The sequence below is a fragment of the Lithobates pipiens genome, unplaced genomic scaffold, assembly GCF_037356315.1.
Source record: "Lithobates pipiens isolate NorthernLeopardFrog02 unplaced genomic scaffold, aLitPip1_a1.2 Scaffold_138, whole genome shotgun sequence".
Taxonomy (NCBI): Eukaryota; Metazoa; Chordata; class Amphibia; order Anura; family Ranidae; genus Lithobates; species Lithobates pipiens.
In genome coordinates, this window is record NW_027507726.1 from 739,874 (window position 1) to 759,095 (window position 19,222).

Sequence of the window (19,222 nt, forward strand, 5' to 3'; positions counted from 1 at the left end):
ATATATACAGGAGGCCGTCCTTAAGTAGTTAAAGCTGGACTCCGACTCACAATCCTGTATAGAAATCCTTTCCTCCATCGTCATCCAGGATGTGACTCCACTTTGTGCACCAAATATGACCTCATAAAAGTAGCAGTGACATCATCACTGGGCTCCACCCACTACAGGAGGGGGCAGAGATGAGACCACTCGCCCTGCAGAAGAGCGGCAGTGGGCGGGGTTTAGTACAGGAAGTCTCACATTGGATGACAGATCTGGAGCAAATACACAAAGAAAACCGAGATTCAAAATGATGCCGGAACATAGATGGCGCCGTCCTTCTGGGGAGAAAAGCGGGTGAAGACCGTGTCGGTGGAGTCCGGGGATCGGTAATAAATACCTGGAGGGGGCTCACCGACATGACTCGCCATGAATGGTGAATATTATACGTTTCTCGGTTCCCAGATGGTCAGATTGTTCGGCTGGGACCCCACAGAGGAATCCCATCCCCCCATCATCTATCAATTATCACCTTGTCCTGACTTTGGTAACACCCTCATGGACCCCTCCCCCCGGAGACCCCATATCTGTATAATGAGGACACTTTATAAAACAACAATATGTTTAATAAAATAATTCCGGATCATCGATACACAACATTCCGCCATCACAAATCTTCCTGAGATCCCATCTTTCGCTAAATTCCCCCCCCCCAATGGAAATCACTAAATCCCCCCATTGGAAATCACTGAATCCCCCCATTGGAATTCACTGAACCCCCAACCCCCCTATTGAAAACCACTGAATTCCCCCCCCCCATTGGAAATCACTGAATCCCCCCCATTGGAAACCACTGAATCCCCCCTCCCCATTGGAAATCACTGAACCCCCCCTTTGGAAATCACTGACCCCCCATTGAAAACCACTGAATCCCCCCCCCATTGGAAACCACTGAATTCCCCCCTCCATTGGAAACCACTGAAACCCCCCCCCCCCCAATAGAAACCAGTGAATCCCCCCCATTGGAAACCACTACTAAACCCCCCCCCCCATTGGAAACCATTGACCACCCCTCCAATCAAAGCCATAGACTAGTCCCCTAATGGAAACCATTGACCAGCCCTCCATTGGAATACCACAGTTTCACCCCCCCCCCCCCCCCCCCCGGCCCTGTTGGAAACCATTGACCAACCTACATTTGGAACCACTGACCGCCCCCCCCCCTCCCCATTGGGAAACCATTGACCAGTCCCCACCCTGTTGAAACCATTGACCAGCTCCCCCTTGGGAAACCATTGAGCGCCCCCTCATTGGAAGCCATTGACCGTCCACTCATTGGAAACCATTGAGCGCCCCCTCATTGGAAACCATTGACCCCCCAATCAAAGCCATTGACCAGTCCCCCACTGGAAACTATTGACCAGCCCTCCATTGGAATGCCATCATTTCACCCCCACCCTGTTGAAACCATTGACCAACTCCCCTTGGGAAACCATTGAGCGCCCCCTCATTGGAAACCATTGAGCGCCCCCTCATTGGAAACCATTGAGCGCCCCCTCATTGGAAGCCATTAACTGGCCCCCTCATTGGAAGCCATTAACTGGCCCCCTCATTGGAAGCCATTAACTGGCCCCCTCATTGGAAGCCATTAACTGGCCCCCTCATTGGAAGCCATTGACCGCCCTTCATTGGAAACCATTCACCGCCCCCCATTGTCTTCTCATCATGTTGGCAAAGGTTTGATTTGTTTCAGGATGGCTTCATAGGTGAGGAAGACCACCATGTTCACGGGAAACGCTCGGAGACAGTTCAGCGAGAGTCCTTTGAAGAGAACGCTGACCCCTTCCGTCCGGACACTTTCACTGACACAATGGATGACCCCCCGATACTTCCGCTGGGTCACCCCGTCCACCTGGAGGCGAGACTTTATCACATCCATTGGAGTGGCGATACTCCACGCTACCACGCCGGCCAGACCACCCGCCAGCAGGATGCGCAAAAATTCTACAAAATAAAGAAAAAGAGCTTACAATCTATTATAAGGGAGGAGACAGAAGAGCTTACAATCTATTATAAGGAAGGAGACAGAAGAGCTTACAATCTATTATAAGGGAAATACAGAAGAGCTTACAATCTATTGGAGAGCCCGGTAGGGGGAGGGGTAAACACATTGTACTCTGCAAAGTGCAGTTGCTCCAGAGCTTAGTAAATGAGGGGAAGCTCTGCTGACTTCCATCATCCAATCATCTGCAAGCAAAAATGCTGTTTTTTATTTCCTTGCATGTGATTGGCTATTCTTTGCAGTGTATTTGCCTTTAGTAAATTATCCCCATTGTGTCGCTGTGATTGGACGGATGGGAGAGACGCCAGGCGGATCTAATTCTGGAAGCAGCTGCTGGGAATGGTGACAGTGGAGCGCAGGCTGTAGTTTTCCGCTCATTATCAGAGGGATAGAGTTACACTGACTGCGCCTTCCAGGAATGCCAACTCAGGACACAGGGAATAACAATGGAAGGGGGGCCTCCCCTCCCCCCAGTACACCAATGTAGGGGGGCACTCCAACACTGACCACATTTCCTGTCCCTAATCATTCCTGACAGAGGCTCACACCCTCCCCCAACCTATCAACAAAAAAACAATATTTTAGCCGGAGTTCCCCCATAATCCATACACTTTGATCCTTTGTGTATGTTCATGTGATTTTTTTTTTTTAACAATCTAATGAATGAGGAAAATCTGATCAATGATGGTGTGGGGGGCGGGCTCGGTGTGGGGGGGGCACTCAGCTCGGTATGGGGGGCACTCGGCTCAGTGTGGGGGGACTCGGCTCAGTGTGGGGGGCACTCGGTTTAGGGGGGCTCAGCTCGGTGTGGGGGGGACTCGGCTTGATGTGGGGGGGCTGACTTGGTTCGGTGTGGGGGGCACTCGGCTTGATGTGGGGGGGCCGACTTGGCTCAGTGTGGGGGGCACTCGGCTCGATGTGGGGGGCTAACATGGCTCGATGTGGGGGAGGGACTCGGCTTAGTGTGGGGGAGGGACTCGGCTCGGTGTGGGGGAGGGACTCGGCTCGGTGTGGGGGAGGGACTCGGCTCGGTGTGGGGGAGGGATTTGGCTCGGTGTGGGGGAGGGACTCGGCTCAGTGTGGGGGAGGGACTCGGCTCAGTGTGGGGGAGGGACTCGGCTCGGTGTGGGGGGGACTCGGCTTGGTGTGGGGGAGGGACTCGGCTTGGTGTGGGGGGGACTTGGCTCGGTGTGGGGGGCACACGGCTCGATGTGGGGGGGACTTGGCTTGTGTGGGGTGGACTCGGCTCGGTGTGGGGGAGGGACTCGGCTCAGTGTGGGGGAGGGACTTGGCTCTGTGTGGGGGAGGGACTCGGCTCGGTGTAGGGGGGACTCGGCTCGGTGGGGGGACTCGGCTTGGTGTGTGGGGGGCTCGGTGCGGGAGGGACTCGGCTCGGTGTGGGGGAGGGACTCGGCTCGGTGTGGGGGAGGGAGTCGGCTCGATGTGGGGGGGACTCGGCTCGGTGTGGGGGGGACTCGGATCAGAGTGCGGGAGGGACAAGGCTCGGTGTGGGGGGACTCGGCTCGGTGTGGGGGAGGGAGTCGGCTCGATGTGGGGGGACTCGGCTCGGTGTGGGGGGGACTCGGATCAGAGTGCGGGAGGGACAAGGCTCGGTGTGGGGGGACTCGGCTCGGTGTGTGGGGGACTCGGCTCGGTGTGGGGGGGCTCGGATCGGTGTGCGGGAGGGACTCGGCTCGATGTGGGGGGACTCGGCTCGGTGTGGGGGAGGGACTCGGCTCGGTGTGGGGGAGGGACTTGGCTCGGTGTGGGGGAGGGAGTCGGCTCGATGTGGGGGGGACTCGGCTCGGTGTGGGGGGGACTCGGATAGGTGTCCGGGAGGGACTCGGCTCGGTGTGGGGGAGGGAGTCGGCTCGGTGTGGGGGGGCGGGTTTGGCTCGATGTGGGGGGGATTTGGCTCGATGTGGGGGAGGGAGTCGGCTTGGTGTGGGGGGGGACTCGGCTCGATGTGGGGGGGATTCGGCTCGGTGTGGGGGGGGACTCGGCTCGGTGTGGGGGGGGATTCGGCTCGGTGTGGGGGGGGACTCGGCTTGGTGTGGGGGGGACTCGGCTCGGTGTGGGGGGGACTCGGCTCGGTGTGGGGGCGGACTCGGCTTGGTGTGGAGCTATGTATGGTTTACCTGAATCACTTTGCTGCGATGGGAGGAGCCATTCCCGAAACACGTTGTAGGACAGGAAGTAGGTGGCGAATGAATGGCAGTCCCGGAACATGAGAGCGAAGCTTCCTTTATACAACCCGCAGAGCCCCTCCTCCCGGGCGATGGTCAGCAGGCAGTGCACTGGTCCCGTGTATTTGGGGCGCGCAAGAAGAGCGCACGTGCTGGACGGGTGGGGCCACACTTGTGTCTGGAGGCGGACCTTCGCCATGTCTGCCGGAGACGACACCAACACCTGCCGAGAGAAAAGAGGAAGATGCTCAGTGTGTATATAGACAGGATGTATGATTAGACTACAGAACACCTCCCCCTTCTCATCTCCACAGCATAGGGGGAGGTGTTCTGTAGTTCACATGAGGTGAGCTGGGGATATAACAAAACTCTTCCAATAGACCATAAAGCAGCCAGACGAGATCAATGTCGGGGTTCACATCCAATTTAGGGTCCCCCCCGGTGACGGCGAGTACCTGCGCTCCTCCGGCGGCGTATCCCGAGAGGAAGATGTCCACTTTGGAGGGTCTGACGTTTGCTGTTCCATATTTCAGCTTACATAGGTTGTGAAGACAATTCCGGTACACCCCGAAAACGATGGAGGAACTGATGGAGACAGTGGAGATCGGCATGGACACTCCTCGGAAAAATCCGGACACCTGGAGGGGGAGGGGAACAGGAGGCGATCGTTATTAAAGAATCAATATCATGAAACTGAATGAAATCTGTGCGTCCAATCACAGCGTGCGCTACAACCCCCTCATCTCACCTGCAGACCAAGCTGCGGGGCAGGGGCAAAATACTACACTGCCGGGGCAATTTTATATTATAAATCATATAATGATCTTCCTGAGGGGGGCAGTTCATGAAGAGTGTACAGCGGGGGAGGGTCTATTCATGGGGGCATGAACCAATGTACAGCGGGGGAGGGTCTATTCATGGGGGCATGTACCAATGTACAGCGGGGGAGGGTCTATTCATGGGGGCATGAACCAATGTACAGCGGGGGAGGGTCTATTCATGGGGGCATGAACCAATGTACAGCGGGGGAGGGTCTATTCATGGGGGCATGTACCAATGTACAGCGGGGGAGGGTCTATTCATGGGGGCATGAACCAATGTACAGCGGGGGAGGGTCTATTCATGGGGGCATGAACCAATGTACAGCGGGGGAGGGTCTATTCATGGGGGCATGTACCAATGTACAGCGGGGGAGGGTCTATTCATGGGAATGATTATCACACAGATATCAGAGTACAATATTCCTCTATAGGGGCCCTTACAGTTCACCAATAAATGAAGTTCTTTTTGCAGGTAAAATTGCGCATTTATTATTTTTTAACTCGGAGCGAGGAGAACATCGGATCATGGGAACGCCGGATCATGGGAACGTGGGATCATGGGAACGCGGGATCATTGGATCTTGGGAACGCCGTCTCATCGGATCATGGGAACGCGGGATCATGGGAACGCGGGATCATCGGTTTATTGGATCATGGGAATGCGGGATTATCGAATCATGGGAACACGGGATCATGGGAACGCGGGATCATGGGAACGCAGGATCATCGGATTATCAGATTATGGGAACGCGGGTTCATCAGATCATGGGAACACGGGATCATGGGAATGTGGGATCATCGGATCATGGGAGCGCAGGATCATCGGATCATGTGAATGTGGGATCATCGGATCATGGGAACGCGGGATTATTGGATCATGGGAATGTGGGATCATCGGGTCATGGGAACAAGGGATCATCGGATCATGGGAACTGGGAACGCGGGTTCATCAGATCATGGGAACATGGGAATGTGGGATCATCGGATCATGGGAACACAGGATCATGGGGACATGGGACCATCGGATCATGGGAACACGGGATCATCGGATCATGGGAACTAGGAACGCGGGTTCATCAGATCATGGGAACGTGGGATCATGGGAATGCGGGATCATGGGAACGTGGGTTCATCAGATCATGGGAATGCGGGATCATCTGAACACGGGATCATCGGATTATCAGATCATGGGAACGCAGGATCATCGGATTATCGGATCATGGGAACGCGAGTGCAATGCAGGACTCCTGCAGACTGGCAGTGTAACTGTCCCCTCGTACAGACGGGCAGATCTGACAGGAAGAGACGATAAACTACCTCAGCGCTCAACGCCCCCCCCCCCCCCCTTGGTGGTTTATTGAGAACTACAAGTTGGCAGCTGCAAAGGATGATGGTAGTTGTAGTTTTCCCATTCACAGAACTAAAGCAGGAGGGGGAACACGCGTTCCTCCATAAAACCGGAAGTGACCTTCCCATAGATGAGCGTCTCCTGTAATGTAGAGAAATGATAAAATGTCGCCGCTTCTTACTTTTTCCACTTTATAAGTAGTATGGATACAATGCCAAATCCCGCGATACGTCCCCTGCGTCTGAATCCTCACCTGCAATACAAAGCAGAGCATGTCACCTGTACAGGGCCGTATATACCACCGACCATATATATATATACCACCGACCATATATATATATATATATTCCACCGACCATATATATATATACCACCGACCATATATATATACCACCGACCATATATATATACCACCGACCATATATATATACCACCGACCATATATATATATATATACCACCGACCATATATATATATATATATATATATATATATATATATATACACACACACACACACACAGTACAGACCAAATGTTTGGACACACCTTCTCATTCAAAGAGTTTTCTTTATTTTCATGACTATGGAAATTGTAGATTTACACCGAAGGCATGAAAACTATGAAGTGACACACGTGGAATTATATACTGAACAAAAAAGTGTGAAACTGAAAATATGTTTTATATTTTGGGGTCTTCAAAGTAGCCGCCTTTTGCTTTGATTACGGCTCTGCCCACTCTCGGCATTCCGTTGATGTCGCCTGGAATGGTTTTCTCTTCTCGGGTGTGGCCCTGTCAGGTATAATAAGTGGGATTTCAAGCCTTATAAATGGGGTTGGGACCATCAGTTGTGTTGTGCAGGAGGGGGATACAGCACACAGCTGATGAATAGACTGTTAGACTTTGTATTATGGCAAGAAAAAAGCAGCTCAGTAAAGAAGAACGAGTGGCCGTCATTACTTTAAGAAATGAAGGTCGGTCAGTCCGAACAATTGGGAAAACTTTGAAAGTGTCCCCAAGTGGCAAAAACCATCAAGTGCTACAAAGAAACTGTCTGACATGAGGAGCGCCCAGGAAAGGAAGACCGAGAGTCACCTCTGCTGCGGGCGAGAAGTTCATCCGAGTCGCCAGCCTCAGAAATCGCAGGTTAGCAGCTCAGATTAGAGAACAGGTCAATGGCACACAGAGTTCTAGCAGCAGACACATCTCTAGAACAACTGTGAAGAGGAGACTGTGTGAAATCAGGCCTTCATGGTAAAATAGCTGCTAGGAAACCACTGCTGAGGACAGGCAACAAGCAGAAGAGACTTGTTTGGGCTGAAGAACACAAGGAATGGACATTAGACCAGTGGAAATCTGTGCTTTGGTCTGATGAGTCCAAGTTTGAGATCTTTGGTTCCAACTACCGTGTCTTTGTGCGACGCTGAAGAGGCGAACGGATGGACTCTACATGCCTGGTTCCCACCGTGAAGCATGGTGGAGGAGGTGTGATGGTGTGGGGGTGCTTTGCTGGTGACACTGTTGGGGATTTATTCAAAATTGAAGGCATACTGAACCAGCATGGCGACCACAGCATCTTGCAGCGGCACGCTATTCCATCCGGTTTGCATTTAGTTGGACCATCATTTATTTTTCAACAGGATAATGACCCCAAACACACCTCCAGGCTGTGTAAGGGCTATCTGACCAAGAAGGAGAGTGATGGGGGGCTGCGCCAGATGACCCGGCCTCCACAGTCACCGGACCTGAACCCAATCCAGATGGTTTGGGGTGAGCTGGACAGCAGAGTGAAGGCAAAAAGGCCAACAAGTGCCGAACATCTCCGGGAACTCCTTCAAGACTGTTGGAAAACCATTCCAGGCGACATCAACAGAATGCCGAGAGTGGGCGGAGCCGTAATCACAGCAAAGGGCGGCTACTGTGAAGACCCCAAAATAGAAGACATATTTTCAGTTTCACACTTTTTTGTTCAGTATATAATTCCACGTGTGTCACTTCATAGTTTTCATGCCTTCGGTGTGAATCTACAATTTTCATAGTCATGAAAATAAAGAAAACTCTTTGAATGAGAAGGTGTGTCCAAACTTTTGGTCTGTAATGTATATATATATATACCCCACCGACCACATATATATATATATATACCCCACCGACCACATATATATATATATACCCCACCGACCACATATATATATATATATATATACCACCGACCACATATATATATATATATACCCCACCGACCACATATATATATATATACACCACCGACCACATATATATATATACCCCACCGACCACATATATATATATATACCCCACCGACCACATATATATATATATATATACCCCACCGACCACATATATATATATATATATATATACACCACCGACCACACATATATATATATACCCCACCGACCACATATATATATATATACACCACTAACCATATATATATATGACTATATACAAATATACCATAAAATAATAATAATTTGTTCTGAGTCTCCTTGGAATTGCTGCAACCCAAATCCTGGATGTGGGACAAGTAAATGACACAATGGTGCGCTGTTCCTTTAAATACATTGAATAATAAATAAAATGTATAAAAATAAAGTCACTGAAAAGGTGCCAATAATATAAAGTGCTCGCCAGGCTCCGCCCACTCCTACCTTCCCGCCCTCAGATTCCTGATATGGAGACGATCGCTGTCTGATCTCTGCGATTCCTGTGTATTGGGGGAGGGGAGGGGGCATCTGCTTATCATTAGAAGCCCCTCCTGGGTGTTCTCGGGGGGGGGGCCATAGCAGATTATTGATGGGGCCCCGTAGAACAATATTGATGGGGCCCGTAGTAGAATATTGATGGGACCCCAATAGTAGAATATTGATGGGGCCCATAGTAGAATATTGATGGGGCCCCGTAGAAGAATATTGAAGGGGCCCCCATAGTAGAATATTGATAGGGCCCCCAGCAGCCTCTCCCTGTATATACCTCGCTGTATATAGCATCCCTCAGCCGTATTGTTTTGTGAAACTGATGGAAAGTTTCTTCCTGGAGATCCTGCCAGTAACAGAACTTCCTGTCACAGGGTGACAACGCTAAGCTCCGCCTCACCATGAGCAGCAGTGTGGTCAGCCTGCCATGTGACCTCCTTCTCTGGGCCTGAGGTCAGTGTCATGTCCCATCAATGATCTCCTTTTCAGCTATTGAATTAAACTGCATTCCATTATTGAGGTTCTGATGTAGACTGACATCTAGTGGTGGTTCAGAGCCACTGCCACTTGTTTCTCTCTGGTATTTGGTATCTCCCTTTGCTGTCTCCCCTGTTTAGTGCTAGTTAGTTCAGTCCAGCAAGTGGCCACAATGGAGGCATGGCTTATTTCAGCTTTTGAAAGGCGTGGCTCCGCATTGCTGGACTCAGGTAGGATCTCCGGGTAAGAAACTTTGCAACAAATTCACAAAAAATAATTATTTGGGAAACTCTACAGAGTGAGAGAAGATTCCAAACATACCGACCAGAAAATGTACAATTCCCACCCACTGAGACCAATTTACCTTCACTGTGTCCAGGGGGTACCCCACCATCACTCCGCATGCTCCTACAATAAAAACACGGCACACCGGTCACCCGGACAGAACATAACATAGAACATAGACATTATAGACCATTATACAGTGTAGAAAATCCTGATTGTCTCCCCAGCAGAAATGAAGGGTCTATAATTTTTCTCATAGGTGTATTTTATATGATGGAGACAGAATATCAACCAAAAATCCAGAAAAATCACACAATACAAATGTTATAAATAGAGTTCAGTGAGTAAAATAAGTATTTGATCCCCAAACCAAACATGACTTGTAATTGGTGGAGAAACCCTTGTTGGTGATCACAGAGGTCAGACGTTTCTTGTAGGGGGTGATGAGGTTTCCACACATCTCAGGAGGGATTTTCTCCTCTCTTCTCTACAGATCTTCTCTAAATCCTGAAGGTCTCTTGGCAACTCGAAGTTTCAGCTCCTCCATACATTTTCTATAGGATTAAGGTCTGGAGACTGGCTAGGCCACTCCATGACCTTAATGTGCTTTTTCTGGAGCCACTCCTTTGTTGCCTTGGCGCTATGTTTTGTGTCATTGTCATGCTGGAAGACCCGTCCATGACCCATCCTCAGTGTTCTGGATGAGGGAAGAAGGTTCTCATCCAAGATCTTACAATACACGGCCCCGTCCATTGGCCCCTCGATGTGACAAAGTCGGCCTGAACCTTTATCAGAGAAACAGCCCCAAAGCATCATGTTCCCCCCTCTGTGTGTGACTGTAGGGATGGTGTTCATGTTCCCACCTCCGTGTGTGACTGTAGGGATGGTGTTCATGTTCCCCCCTCCATGTGTGACTGTAGGGATGGTGTTCATGTCCATGTGTCTTCCTGAGGAGGGGGACCTGTACATGTGTCTTCCTGAGGAGGGGGACCTGTACATGTGTCTTCCTGAGGAGGAGGACCTGTACATGTGTCTTCCTGAGGAGGAGGACCTGTCCATGTGTCTTCCTGAGGAGGGGGACCTGTACATGTGTCTTCCTGAGGAGGGGGACCTGTACATGTGTCTTCCTGAGGAGGAGGACCTGTACATGTGTCTTCCTGAGGAGGAGGACCTGTCCATGTGTCTTCCTGAGGAGGGGGACCTGTACATGTGTCTTCCTGAGGAGGAGGACCTGTACATGTGTCTTCCTGAGGAGGAGGACCTGTCCATGTGTCTTCCTGAGGAGGGGGACCTGTACATGTGTCTTCCTGAGGAGGGGGACCTGTACATGTGTCTTCCTGAGGAGGAGGACCTGTACATGTGCCCTCCTGAGGAGGAGGACCTGTACCTGTGTCTTCCTGAGGAGGAGGACCTGTACATGCGTCTTCCTGGGGAGGAGGACCTGTACATGTGTCTTCCTGAGGAGGGGGACCTGTACATGTGTCTTCCTGAGGAGGGGGACCTGTCCATGTGTCTTCCTGAGGAGGAGGACCTGTACATGTGTCTTCCTGAGGAGGAGGACCTGTCCATGTGTCTTCCTGAGGAGGGGGACCTGTACATGTGTCTTCCTGAGGAGGGGGACCTGTACATGTGTCTTCCTGAGGAGGAGGACCTGTACATGTGCCCTCCTGAGGAGGAGGACCTGTACCTGTGTCTTCCTGAGGAGGAGGACCTGTACATGCGTCTTCCTGGGGAGGGGGACCTGTACATGTGTCTTCCTGAGGAGGGGGACCTGTACATGTGTCTTCCTGAGGAGGGGGACCTGTCCATGTGTCTTCCTGAGGAGGGGGTCCTGTACATGTGTCTTCCTGAGGAGGGGGACCTGTCCATGTGTCTTCCTGAGGAGGAGGACCTGTACATGTGTCTTCCTGAGGAGGGGGACCTGTCCATGTGTCTTCCTGAGGAGGGGGACCTGTACATGTGTCTCCCTGAGGAGGGGGACCTGTCCATGTGTCTTCCTGAGGAGGGGGACCTGTCCATGTGTCTTCCTGAGGAGGGGGACCTGTACATGTGTCTTCCTGAGGAGGGGGACCTGTACATGTGTCTTCCTGAGGAGGAGGACCTGTACATGTGTCTTCCTGAGGAGGAGGACCTGTACATGTGTCTTCCTGAGGAGGGGGACCTGTACATGTGTCTTCCTGAGGAGGGGGACCTGTACATGTGTCTTCCTGAGGAGGGGGACCTGTACATGTGTCTTCCTGAGGAGGAGGACCTGTACATGTGTCTTCCTGAGGAGGAGGACCTGTACATGTGTCTTCCTGAGGAGGGGGCCTGTACATGTGTCTTCCTGAGGAGGGGGACCTGTACATGTGTCTTCCTGAGGAGGAGGACCTGTACATGTGTCTTCCTGAGGAGGAGGACCTGTACATGTGTCTTCCTGAGGAGGAGGACCTTGCGGGCGCTGCAGGATTTCAATCCATGGTGGTGTATTGTGTCACCAATGGTTTGTTTGGTGACTGGGGTCCCAACTGCCTTGAGATCCTTCACAAGCTCCTCCCATGTAGTTCTGGGCGGATCCCTCACTTTTCTCATGACCATCCTCACCCCATGAGGAGAAATCTTCCATGGAGCTCCAGACTGAGGACAATTGATGGTTATTTTGTATTTCTTCCATTTGTGAATAATCTCTCCAGCACTCGTCTCCTCTCACCAAGCTTCTTGCTGATGGTCTTGTAGCCCATTCCAGCCTTGTGCAGGTCTCCAATCTTCTCCCCGACCTCCTCTGACAGATCTTTGCTCTTCCCCATGATGGTGAGGATTGGAGGGAAGGGATTCTGTGGACAGGCGTCTTCTATACACATAACGAGTTGTCGTTAGGAGAACCTTCTTACATTGGCAGGACTGATCTGTGTACCACATGAGCACCTACTGGAGCCAGTCTGTGGGGGAGGGTTATTGTTGGTTGGTTGGGGAGCAAATACTTATTTTACTCTCTGTATATCATTATAGACTATCTCCTGGATAGGGAGACCTTTCTTTTCATATTGCACTCCTATACTGACCCCTGATATATACTGACACTCACACCCAGGAAGTGACAGTTGTCCCTCAAGCTTCATCGATGATTGTGGGTGTGATCTGAGCACAGAGAACCAATCACTGAGCTCCTCTACTGACCTCCAGCAATTGGTTCCTCTGTTCTGAGGGTCTCAGTGCTAGGAGTACCACCCTTCCCCCATTACATTGAGGATGAATTCCTAATAATGGAGGACACAGCGAGGTCACCTCTATGGACATGAATGGAGGAGATGTCAGTGTGACCTCAGCGGGGAGCTTAGTGAAATCGGCTTTACTGCTCCAAATCTCCCCCATTCCCGGGGTAATACCGTCTAATACCGGGGGATGGGAGGGACACTTCATTCTCCCGAGGGGGGGACATTGTCACCATTCAGAATGTTCATTTCATGTTTCTGTTCTATGAATATCAACCGCCATCCGCAGGCGGAACTGTCTGTGTTCCCCACAATCACCATCAATCCCTCCATCCACCCCCCACATCTATATACATATAGAGGCTGTGTCCCCCCCAGATTTATATACATATTGAGGCTGCGTCCCCCCCCACATCTATATACATATAGAGGCTGCGCCCCCCCCCCAGATCTATATACATATAGAGGCTGCGCCCCCCCCAGATCTATATACATATAGAGGCTGCGTCCCCCCAGATCTATATACATATAGAGGCTGCGTCCCCCCCACATCTATATACATATAGAGGCTGCGTCCCCCCAGATCTATATACATATAGAGGCTGCGTCCCCCCAGATCTATATACATATAGAGGCTGCGTCCCCCCCACATCTATATACATATAGAGGCTGCGTCCCCCCCACATCTATATACATATAGAGGCTGCGTCCCCCCCACATCTATATACATATTGAGGCTGTGTCCCCCACATCTATATACATATAGAGGCTGCGTCCCCCCAAGATCTATATACATATAGAGGCTGCGTCCCCCCAGATCTATATACATATAGAGGCTGCGTCCCCCCCACATCTATATACATATAGAGGCTGCGTCCCCCCACATCTATATACATATAGAGGCTGCGTCCCCCCCACATCTATATACATATAGAGGCTGCGTCCCTCCCCCACATCTATATACATATAGAGGCTGTGTCCCCCCCACATCTATATACATATTGAGGCTGCATCCCCCCCAGATCTATATACATATAGAGGCTGCGTCCCCCCCCACATCTATATACATATAGAGGCTACGTCCCCCCCCCCACATCTATATACATATAGAGGCTACGTCCCCCCCAGATCTATATACATATAGAGGCTGCATCCCCCCCACATCTTTATACATATAGAGGCTGCATCCCCCCCAGATCTATATACATATAGAGGCTGCGTCCCCCCCAGATCTATATACATATAGAGGCTGCGTCCCCCCCACATCTATATACATATAGAGGCTGCGTCCCCCCCAGATCTATATACATATAGAGGCTGCATCCCCCCCACATCTATATACATATTGAGGCTGCATCCCCCCCACATCTATATACATATAGAGGCTGAGTCCCCCCCAGATCTATATACATATAGAGGCTGCGTCCCCCCCACATCTATATACATATAGAGGCTGCATCCCCCCCAGATCTATATACATATAGAGGCTGCGTCCCCCCCAGATCTATATACATATAGAGGCTGCGTCCCCCCACATCTATATACATATAGAGGCTGCGTCCCCCCCACATCTATATACATATAGAGGCTGCGTCCCCCCCACATCTATATACATATAGAGGCTGCGTCCCCCCACATCTATATACATATAGAGGCTGCGTCCCCCCCAGATCTATATACATATAGAGGCTGCGTCCCCCCCACATCTATATACATATAGAGGCTGCGTCCCCCCCACATCTATATACATATAGAGGCTGCGTCCCCCCCACATCTATATACATATAGAGGCTGCGTCCCCCCCACATCTATATACATATAGAGGCTGCCTCTCCCCCACATCTATATACATATAGAGGCTGCGTCCCCCCGATCTATATACATATAGAGGCTGCGTCCCCCCCACATCTATATACATATAGAGGCTGCGTCCCCCCCAGATCTATATACATATAGAGGCTGCGTCCCCCCCACATCTATATACATATAGAGGCTGCATCCCCCCCACATCTATATACATATAGAGGCTGCATCCCCCCACATCTATATACATATAGAGGCTGAGTCCCCCCCCCACATCTATATACATATAGAGGCTGAGTCTCCCCCCCAGATCTATATACATATAGAGGCTGAGTCCCCCCCCACATCTATATACATATAGAGGCTGTGTCCCCCCCCAGATCTATATATATAGAGAGGCTGCGTCCCCCCCAGATCTATATACATATAGAGGCTGCGTCCCCCCCAGATCTATATACATATAGAGGCTGTGTCCCCCCCACATCTATATACATATAGAGGCTCCCCCCCACATCTATATACATATAGAGGCTGCGTCCCCCCCACATCTATATACATATAGAGGCTGCATCCCCCCCCACATCTATATACATATAGAGGCTGCATCCCCCCACATCTATATACATATAGAGGCTGAGTCCCCCCCCAGATCTATATACATATAGAGGCTGCGTCCCCCCCACATCTATATACATATAGAGGCTGAGTCCCCCCCCCCCAGATCTATATACATATAGAGGCTGAGTCCCCCCCCACATCTATATACATATAGAGGCTGTGTCCTCCCCCAGATCTATATATATATATAGAGAGGCTGCGACCCCCCCAGATCTATATACATATAGAGGCTGTGTCCCCCCCAGATCTATATACATATAGAGGCTGAGTCCCCCCCCCCTCACATCTATATACATATAGAGGCTGCGTCCCCCCACATCTATATACATAGAGAGGCTGTGTCCCCCCCCAGATCTATATACATATAGAGGCTGTGTCCCCCCCAGATCTATATACATATAGAGGCTGAGTCCCCCCCCCCTCACATCTATATACATAGAGAGGCTGCGTTCTCCCAGATCTATATACATATAGAGGCTGTGTCCCCCCACATCTATATACATATAGAGGCCCCCCCCCCACATCTATATACATAGAGAGGCTGCGTCCCCCCGATCTATATACATATAGAGGCTGCGTCACCCCCACATCTATATACACATAGAGGCTGCATCCCCCCCAGATCTATATACACATAGAGGCTGCATCCCCCCCACATCTATATACACATAGAGGCTGCATCCCCCCCAGATCTATTTACATATAGAGGCTGCGTCCCCCCAGATCTATATACACATAGAGGCTGCATCCCCCCAGATCTATATACATATAGAGGCTGCGTCCCCCCCACATCTATATACATATAGAGGCTGCATCCCCCCACATTTATATACATAGAGAGGCTGTGTCCCCCCGATCTATATACATATAGAGGCTGCGTCCCCCCCAGATCTATATACATATAGAGGCTGCGTCCCCCATCTATATACATAGAGAGGCTGCGTCCCCCCCGATCTATATACATATAGAGGCTGCGTCCCCCCCAGATCTATATACATATAGAGGCTGCGTCCCCCCCACATCTATATACATATAGAGGCTGCGTCCCCCCCAGATCTATATACATATAGAGGCTGCGTCCCCCCATCTATATACATAGAGAGGCTGCGTCCCTCCCACATCTATATACAAATAGAGGCTGCGTCCCCCCACATCTATATACATAGAGAGGCTGCGTCCCCCCGATCTATATACATATAGAGGCTGAGTCCCCCCCGATCTATATACATATAGAGGATGCGTCCCCCCCCATCTATATACATATAGAGGCTGCGTCCCCCCACATCTATATACATATAGAGGCTGCGTCCCCCCCACATCTATATACATAGAGAGGCTGCGTCCCCCCGATCTATATACATATAGAGGCTGCGTCCCCCCCAGATCTATATACATATAGAGGCTACGTCCCCCCCACATCTATATACATATAGAGTCTCCCCTCCCCACATCTATATACATAGAGAGGCTGCGTCCCCCCGATCTATATACATTTAGAGGCTGCGTCACCCCCACATCTATATACATATAGAGGCTGCGTCCCCCCCAGATCTATATACATATAGAGGCTGCGTCCCCCCCACATCTATATACATATAGAGGCTGCATCCCCCCACATCTATATACATATAGAGGCTGCATCCCCCCACATCTATATACATATAGAGGCTGAGTCCCCCCCCAGATCTATATACATATAGAGGCTGCGTCCCCCCCACATCTATATACATATAGAGGCTGAGTCCCCCCCCCAGATCTATATACATATAGAGGCTGAGTCCCCCCCCCACATCTATATACATATAGAGGCTGTGTCCCCCCCAGATCTATATACATATAGAGGCTGTGTCCCCCCCAGATCTATATACATATAGAGGCTGTGTCCCCCCCAGATCTATATACATATAGAGGCTGAGTCCCCCCCCCTCACATCTATATACATAGAGAGGCTGCGTTCTCCCAGATCTATATACATATAGAGGCTGCGTCCCCCCCCAGATCTATATACATATAGAGGCTGCGTCCCCCCACATCTATATACATAGAGAGGCTGCGTCCCCCCAGATCTATATACATATAGAGGCTGCGTCCCCCCGGATCTATATACACATAGAAGCTGCATCCCCCCCAGATCTATATACATATAGAGGCTGCATCCCCCCCACATCTATATACATATAGAGGCTGCATCCCCCCACATCTATATACATAGAGAGGCTGTGTCCCCCCGATCTATATACATATAGAGGCTGCGTCCCCCCATCTATATACATAGAGAGGCTGCGTCCCCCCCGATCTATATACATATAGAGGCTGCGTCCCCCCCAGATCTATATACATATAGAGGCTGCGTCCCCCCCACATCTATATACATATAGAGGCTGCGTCCCCCCCACATCTATATACATATAGAGGCTGCGTCCCCCCATCTATATACATAGAGAGGCTGCGTCCCTCCCACATCTATATACATATAGAGGCTGCGTCTCCCCACATCTATATACATAGAGAGGCTGCGTCCCCCCGATCTATATACATATAGAGGATACGTCCCCCCCACATCTATATACATATAGAGGCTGCGTCTCCCCACATCTATATACATAGAGAGGCTGCATCCCCCCACATCTATATACATATAGAGGCTGCGTCCCCCCCAGATCTATATACATATAGAGGCTGCGTCCCCCCCGATCTATATACATATAGAGGATGTGTCCCCCCCATCTATATACATATAGAGGCTGCGTCCCCCCACATCTATATACATATAGAGGCTGCGTCCCCCCCCACATCTATATACATAGAGAGGCTGCGTCCCCCCGATCTATATACATATAGAGGCTGCGTCCCCCCAGATATATATACATATAGAGGCTGCGTCCCCCCGATCTATATACATATAGAGGCTGCGTCCCCCCCGATCTATATACATATAGAGGATGCATCCCCCCCGATCTATATACACATAGAGGCTGCATCCCCCCCAGATCTATATACATAGAGAGGCTGCGTCCCCCCACATCTATATACATATAGAGGCTACGTCCCCCCCAGCTCTATATACATATAGAGGCTGAGTCCCCCCCACATCTATATACATATAGAGGCTGCGTCCCCCCCACATCTATATACATATAGAGGCTGCATCCCCCCACATCTATATACATATAGAGGCTGCATACCTCCCAGGCCTCCGGCTATGAAGTCCGCCATGCTCTCGGATTCCTGGAAGTGACGATCGGTGACATCGGATGGGCAGACAATATTCTGCTCGGTATTTATATCGGCTCTTCACCAGGAATGCGGAGAGAAGGTCAGCCTGAGATCCCGAGCTCTCCCACGTCAGGTGACAGACAAGCCTCCTAGTGTTATAAAGGTGAGGCCAGCCTCCTCCACACTCCACACATTGGAGCTTTATATCCCAGACCCCCCCCTTCCTGGCCTCTACATGTGGGTCTCCACCCCCCTTCCTGGCCTTTATATGGGGGTCTCCACCTCCCCTTCCTGGTCTCTATATGGGGATCTCCACCTCCCCTTTCTGGCCTCTATATGGGGGTCTCCACCTCCCCTTTCTGGCCTCTATATGGGGGTCTCCACCTCCCCTTCCTGGTCTCTATATGGGGGTCTCCACCTCCCCTTCCTGGTCTCTATATGGGGATCTCCACCTCCCCTTCCTGGTCTCTATATGGGGATCTCCACCTCCCCTTTCTGGCCTCTATATGGGGGTCTC

At 50.8% G+C, this 19,222-nt stretch overlaps 1 protein-coding gene across 2 annotated transcripts; it reads right to left on the reverse strand.

Annotated features, from left to right (window-relative positions):
• Positions 1-1,195: 1,195 nt before the first annotated feature.
• On the reverse strand, positions 1,196-18,880 carry LOC143981311 (solute carrier family 25 member 47-like). Of its 2 annotated transcripts, XM_077479107.1 has the most exons (6): positions 18,675-18,880; positions 9,957-10,000; positions 6,578-6,649; positions 4,683-4,865; positions 4,180-4,450; positions 1,196-1,983 (listed from the first exon to the last, which is right to left on the reverse strand). In XM_077479107.1, the coding sequence occupies exons 1-6, from the start codon at positions 18,703-18,705 to the stop codon at positions 1,703-1,705; spliced, it is 882 nt and encodes a 293-aa protein (XP_077335233.1). In that variant the 5' UTR covers positions 18,706-18,880; the 3' UTR covers positions 1,196-1,702. The 2 variants fall into 2 exon arrangements, with proteins under 2 accessions (XP_077335233.1, XP_077335234.1); XM_077479108.1 differs by lacking the exon at positions 9,957-10,000 and having other exon boundaries at positions 18,675-18,879.
• Positions 18,881-19,222: the final 342 nt, after the last annotated feature.

Excerpts from the sequence above, each read along its gene's own strand:
- LOC143981311 (XM_077479107.1), bottom strand. The coding sequence starts at position 18,705 with ATGGCGGACTTCATAGCCGGAGGCCTGGGAG. Across the intron at positions 10,001-18,674 it reads CATAGCCGGAGGCCTGGGAG|GAGCATGCGGAGTGATGGTG; the intron begins GTATGCAGCCTC and ends TTTTTATTGTAG. Across the intron at positions 4,451-4,682 it reads ACGCCGCCGGAGGAGCGCAG|GTGTTGGTGTCGTCTCCGGC; the intron begins GTACTCGCCGTC and ends TTCTCTCGGCAG.